The following is a 6642-nucleotide window of genomic DNA, read 5'->3' as shown; positions in this document are numbered from 1 at the left end:
GTGGAAAAGAAAAGAAAAAAAAACTATTAATATTAAAATCCTCTCCATCCACAGTAATCCTCACGTTTTCTCTCTTTTTCATCTGATAATCTCCGCACAAAACGGAGGGCTTCTTCCTTCCGTTTCATCCACAGAATAATGGAGCACCAGAAAAACAAAAAGGACTTCTAGGTTTTAAATAGTTAAGAGAAGAAGAGGCATCATTAACTAGACTCCAGTGTAAAACCAATAAAAATATACATTTTTTTCTATCTGTTATGGTCCATACCACCCCCCTGTGTATAAGCAATAAAATGTTACACAAAGATGATCTGTGCAGGTATTATGTCAGGAATTTCAATAAAACAACCTGCGTAACATTCAAAGCAAATAACCGAGGAAGAAATAGTGTTGCAGGCTGACCATCAGAAGGATAAAAATTACCTATTTTGAATAAACATAAAATAAACTGTTTATATTAGTTTTACATTTGGAAAATAGCTTTCTATGCCGGGAAATTGTACCAGAAATATTTGTTGTGTAAACGTGATTCAAATCACAAATAGAAATCAAAGTCATTGTGATTTCCATCACTTTCTGCTTTTTGGTTTTTTTTTTAAAACAAAAACGTGCAAAAGCCAACCGTTAAATAAATGAATCAACAGGCCACAGCTGTACAAAGAACTCTGTGTTTGCAGAAAAATAAATTCTAATAATTAATATTTTACGATAGTTTTGAATAAAAGTTAATAAATAGAAAATAAAGGATCACGTCATATTTAGGCCAAAGTTAGAATAAACAAAATTACAAACAAAAAAAGCCACATAAGAATATTAAGAATACACATCTTATATTATAGCCGAAAATCCTAGCCAGGCCAGTTTGTGGAAGTGCACTAAATACAAATAATAAAATGATTATGATTACTTTTATTATTATATGATTATGCTTATGGTTATTATTATTATTATTATTATTATTATTATTATTATTATTATTATTATTATTATTATCATCATCATTACAGTTTGAGATACTTTTTAATTTAAACACAGGATTAAGTCAGTGGTAAGCAGTGTTCCTAATAAAAATGAAAAGCCAAAATAATTGAAGAAAAATAGAAATTCAATGTCACGAATCCAACAAAGCAGAAGTTTAAACTTCTTGGAGAAGGACAAAAAATATTTCAGCCGAAGTGATGTTGTCATTTCTGCTTTAAGGCCACGAGCTGGATGGCCGCGGGCAAACGCAGGCAAAGAGATGGAGAAAAGAGAGGAGATAGCCTATCAAAGCCCATCTGTGTGCTCCTGCACGGCAGTACCAGGTGGTGCCGACAGGCGGCGCTGCAAAACGGCAGAACAGAGCAGAGAGAGACTCGGAGGGAGAGGGCCAGCTATAGTTCCCACTGTAGGAGCACTGGGGACAAGTCCTTGCTCTATTGTTTGAACGACAGTGATAGAGTGAAGGGTGAATTCATCTAAACTGAGTTAACTTGCTTTATTTGCAAATTAAAGTTATCCTACCTTATTATACAGGCAGAAATCTAAAATATTATTTAGTTTTATTTATTTTATTTGTTTCTGTAAATAGCAAACTGGGTTATTAAAAAAAGAAAATTTATAATAATTTAAAATTTATATATAATAAAACAAATGTTTTTCCGAAAAATTTGATGTATTTTTTCATGTCTCTTCTGTCAATTTCATCCCTGGTGTTTAAGACCTAAAGGCCATAGTTGACCTCCTTTTATTTACCTCCACTTCAGTGCTGATAGTTTATGTTTTGGTCTAAAACTTGGTTGGTGGTAAATTTGCTGTGTAATTTGCACCCTTCATTTGCATTTGACAGTTGTTTATCATTTTGAGGACATGTTTGTGTGTCTAAATAAATTGCCATGGCTTGATATATTTCAAACACAATATGTCATTGTCATTTAAAGAGGTTATTCAATAACCAAATGGGCAGCCTGGTTAAAATAAGCCATTGGTAATAGAGTGCTGGGAAAAATGGGAACCTAATTGGTACATTTTGATGACTATTTGCATAAGTAAAATTAAAAATTACATTGTTGACAGGCAACACCATGCCAAATGCACATTTTATAACAATAATAATAATAATAATAATAATAACAATAATAATAATAATAATACTAATAATGCTGATGAACCAATTACTTGTATTAGTATTAAAATGGGAACATGGATAAGACTGTAACACAGTTAATCACACAAAAATCTAACAAAAATCAAAAATGAAATATTTATTACAGCATTTGTGACTGAACACCTTTTAAACATTACGTCACAGTCCTCATACAAGTATTTAATGTATTTTTGACAAAGCTTAAGGGAGACGGCATCTTATCATCTAGTGAGGAACACGTGCTGAAAAAGGAAGGAATTCATGGACATACAATATCAATGCCACAGCAGATCTGAAACTAGCAAAAACATTCTTTTTCAATTGAGGTAAACACATAGAATATCTAACATGAAACAATTAATAGACTGAACTCTGTACGAAGTTTGTTACAATATTCTCTCAGCTTTTTCCCCCAAAAGCATTGAGTTCATAATTTAAGTTTTTTTTTGTTTTGTTTTGTTTTGTTTTGTTTTTTTTTTTTTGTTTTTTTTTTTTAGTTTTAGGGTTTTTGGTGCATCAACCATCAAATGCTTCTCCAGTCCCACAGAATCAACGTTTGTGTCAGTATTGTCCTTATGGCAAGAATGTTGATCCGCAGATAAAGAAGCGCCGTAGGATGTTGCTTTTCCACTATTAAGCTTCCTTCAATAGGCTCTTACCAATGAGAGTCCAGGGTACAAAAAATAAAATAATATTAAAATAAAAATGTATAAAACCAACACAATCCAGTGCTTGGGCAATTCAAACAAAGAACTTTTTTTTTCTTTAAAACCTACAGGGCAACATTCATTCATGAACCAAAAAAAAAAAAAAAGAGGGGCATGACAAATGTTCAAACTGAATCTTCTGGAGCGATCCGGTGTCATTTAGCAGCCTTTTCCCATCATGCCCTGTTCTTATGGGGGACAGGACCTGATTGCCCTCTGTGGTTTGGAGCCTTTTTGAGATGTTCCATCTTCTTATTGTTTTTTTTCTTTTTTTCTTTTATAGTGCTGTGCTGCGAGACAGTTTCTCCTCCAGGAAGGAGCACACACAGTGTGAGAGAGAAAAGGTTAACCTTTAATTCTAAAACTAGTTCAGGAAACATAAACCATGTGATCAACAAAAAATGCACAAGTTTTAACTTATTTATCTATACTTTTTATACTACAGTAGTTATAACTCTTGGAGTCTTTCTGTTGTTTCTTTTTTAAATCTTCCAGAGTGATTTTATTTTAGAAGCGTTTGAGCGCGTCACATGAAAGTGTACTGAACATGTTTATGATGGTGTGTAAGTGAGTGTGCGAGAAGTGTGTGTTTTTTCGAATGCGTGCATCTGTCCATTCGTTGCACACGTGTACGTCAGAACATCCTCTGTTGATCTTAACCAAAAGCCCAAGACTTTACAAAGTGTTCTTGTCAGCTTGGTCCTCCGTTTGGATGAAAGTAACAAAATTGACAAGTTTAAAAAAAAAAAAAAAAAAAAAAAAAAAAAAAAGAATTATCACAGCTCATCTGGAATTCTGTTTCTTTAGTGTCAAATTCTGGTCAAAAGGGTTCGATTTTTATTCTTAAAAATAGTCTCAAAATAGGATTTATTGTGAGCTGCTGCTTTCTTTTTTTTTTTTACTGTTTTCTTGTAGTAGCTGCTGTTGTCGTGGTAGCAAAGTTCCCTTGTACTATTGGGCATGGATGTCCAGGCCTTGTCCTCCAGTACTGGGGTCAATGGGAGTGAGCAAAGGGGGTCTCTGTGCAGACATGGTCATTCCTGGGTGCGACAAGGGTCCTCCGTGCATCAGCATGGCGTGGTGAGGCTGGTGATGAGGGTGGTGGGCGTGGGGGTGATCGGGCAGGTACGCATGGAGAGGGGGTCCGTGTCGGAGCTGGGAGGGGTGAGAGGTCATCTGATGAGGGTTGGTGTAAGTGGGTGGGGCCATGCTCATGCCCATAGGACCGCTCTGAGGTACGTACTCCCCTGGCATGCCTGGCAGACCTGAGAGGAAGGAGAGGAATGTGTTTACGCAGTCAATAAAATTATTTTCTCAGTGCAGCTTTGACATCCTCCTTCTCCATTAGCAGCCCTTAATTCAATTTCACTTCAACAACAAGGAGCCGAGCAGATTTTATGACACTGCGTCTGTGAATACAGCGCTTTTAGCTTCTGCAAGTTAAGAGAGACATTATTGCACTGGGCTATTTTAAGCTATGGTGAGTGGTTTACAATGCCCAATAGCGTTGTGGTCAGGTCTCAGGTTGGAAAATGATCCTCAGTCATCCACAGACACTGTAGTCCTGGAGGATGTGAGGAAAACCAACCAGCCGTATTGATGTGGAGAGGTGCTAATACTTTTACAAGTGGAACAGTTAATTCCCCAGCTGACTTTAGTGACAAACTGAACAGGCATTCTCTCTCGGGGACGTGCCTCTGTGAACATATTTGATTTGGAATTCCTTAAAGAAGTTATTAAATAATTTAGGACTTGGTTAGCTGCATTGCCAAGGCAGCGAGCATTAAGAGCTTGGTTCCACCCTTCATTGAGAGCATTTTAAGCAAAATGAAGTGCTGCTCTTGATGCACGCAGTGTGGGTTTTAGAGCTATGGAAGAGTAAAAGAGTAGGAAACAGCAGCAAGACAAAGTAACAAAGATAAAAGAAGAAGAAAGAGAAAAGGAAAGGAAAAGGAGGTGGGGTATGTTGATGTCCCTTAAGATGGATTCCACTTCATATGTGCAGAGGCCTCAGCATGCTGGCATCTCTCACACTGTGACAGGACCCAGGACACAGAGCTGGCTCAGCAGTGCCACTGTTTGACTTTTCACACAACTGTTTGTTGTAATCAGAAAGAAAAAAGTAAGATGTGGGGGGTTGCTCCTGGAGCCTGGGACTGGAGTATGGGAACATGGCTTGTCTAGAGGCCTGGACCTTGGGGAGAGACGAGTAAGAGCAGGGGGTCCCGCTGGAGCCAGGGGGCCTGGGTTCTGGGATTGGGTCTGGGCCGGCCTGCTTTGTAATGTGAACCCCTGGGGGATTAGAAGCTGTAATAGGAGGGGAGAGGTCGTCGCAAGGTCACTAGGCATGCTCACTCTCTGCATTCCTCCACCTTAGTACACTGCAATTAAGAAATTACACTGGAGGGCCCCAGTGAGGGGAAAAGGAAGAGGAGGAGGGCAGAAAGGAGAGACAGCAAAGGCCAAGATTAATGACCAGTCTCATTGGTTGAAAGCTGTGCCATTTTCTAATACTCCCTTTCCATGTCAGTTCATTTGAAATGCACATGTTTGTCAGAGCAGGTCTCTTAAAACCTCACTACTGAGGTCATAAAATAAATAAATCATTCAGGGTGTTGGGGTATGATGGGTGCCCTCACCTCCATATAACCTGGAGCAGCTCCTGTTAAAAGGCCCAGCAGATGTTTTTGACACTGTAAGCTGCTAATCTCCAGTCTTGTAAGCTGCAGTCATTCCGTTAAGTAGATCTGAGACCCCCCCTCCCCTCCCTTTATTAACAAGAGTGGTAAAACCATCTGAAGACAATAAGTGAGGACAGACTGGGCCTCTCTCTCGCTCCATCTCTGCATGCCTGCCTCCCTGGCTGGCTGTGCACTTCTGTTATGGCACAGCAGTCCTGCTCAATGGCTGGCCATAATTAAGTACCAAATATACCATATTGTGTGGCTGTGTAATCAAATCAAGAGAGGATAATATTCCTCTGTATTAAGCTATTAATGTAATTGGTCATGAAGCATAAAGTATGTTACGTAATTAAATAGTCTCAAAATTATATAGCCCTATATTAAGAATTAGCCAACCTGAGCAAATGTTGTCTCTGTGTGGCTGTTTTAGGGAACATTGCTTCCTGATTTTCCTTTTTTTTTTTTCCCCTGCTGCCATTAGCAAAGACAGGAGGGGATGAGAGAAAACGAGTGAGAGACAGAGAGAAACAGAGGAAGAGAGAGAGATAAAGCAAGGACTAGAGGGGTGAAATGATCTCTGTCGGCAGAATTGCCGCTGTGACCCTTTGGAAAATCCAGTCTCCATTTACATATAAAGGGTTCTTTTAATCAAGGTAAGTGTTATTATATTGTGCCTCATTGGGCAAGGGAGTTTAGGTGTTAAATAAAATCTCTTCTGCCCTGCCGCCTTTGGGATGTGATATGTCTTGATTTTTCAAATGTCAGCACTGTGGCACTAGCGGGAGGCGGAATGGCCAGCTTAATCAGACTGCCGCCATTTAGCTGTATAGGGATTGTGTGTGTGTGTGTGTGTGTGTGTGTGTGTGTGTGTGTGTGTGTGTGTGTGTGTGAGAGAGAGAGAGAGAGAGAGAGCCAGAGAGACAGTGACACGGAGGGACTGTATCTGTATGTGTGAAACAGTTCCCCTCCTTTTTAGATGCAGCCATGCTTGTGTCTACAACCTTATAAATTTATCTCAATGTCTCCCTGCTCTTGTCTGTGAGTCTCAGGTCAGGCTAGTCACTGGCCCCCGCCCCCCCTTTAAATCGTCTACCTCCAGTAAAAAATAATCAAAAGACCCCCCCCC

At 39.0% G+C, this 6642-nt stretch overlaps 1 protein-coding gene across 3 annotated transcripts in view; it reads right to left on the bottom strand.

The window, feature by feature from the left end:
• Positions 1–2228: 2228 nt before the first annotated feature.
• The window catches only part of meis2a (Meis homeobox 2a), an 81474-nt gene continuing 77060 nt past the window's right edge, over positions 2229–6642 (bottom strand). For all 3 annotated transcript variants that reach the window (XM_023409569.2, XM_023409571.2, XM_023409570.2), the window contains exon 12: positions 2229–4097. In XM_023409569.2, the coding sequence (XP_023265337.1) occupies positions 3784–4097 (314 nt within the window). In that variant the 3' untranslated portion in view covers positions 2229–3783. The remainder of the gene's footprint in view (positions 4098–6642) is intronic.

This window comes from Seriola lalandi, unplaced genomic scaffold (genome assembly GCF_002814215.2).
Source record: "Seriola lalandi dorsalis isolate HSWRI2012SDOR001 ecotype SW California unplaced genomic scaffold, Sedor1 jcf7180002054398, whole genome shotgun sequence".
NCBI lineage: Eukaryota > Metazoa > Chordata > Actinopteri > Carangiformes > Carangidae > Seriola > Seriola lalandi.
Note: the sequence above shows the minus strand (reverse complement) of the source record. Positions and strands in the feature narration are given on the sequence as shown.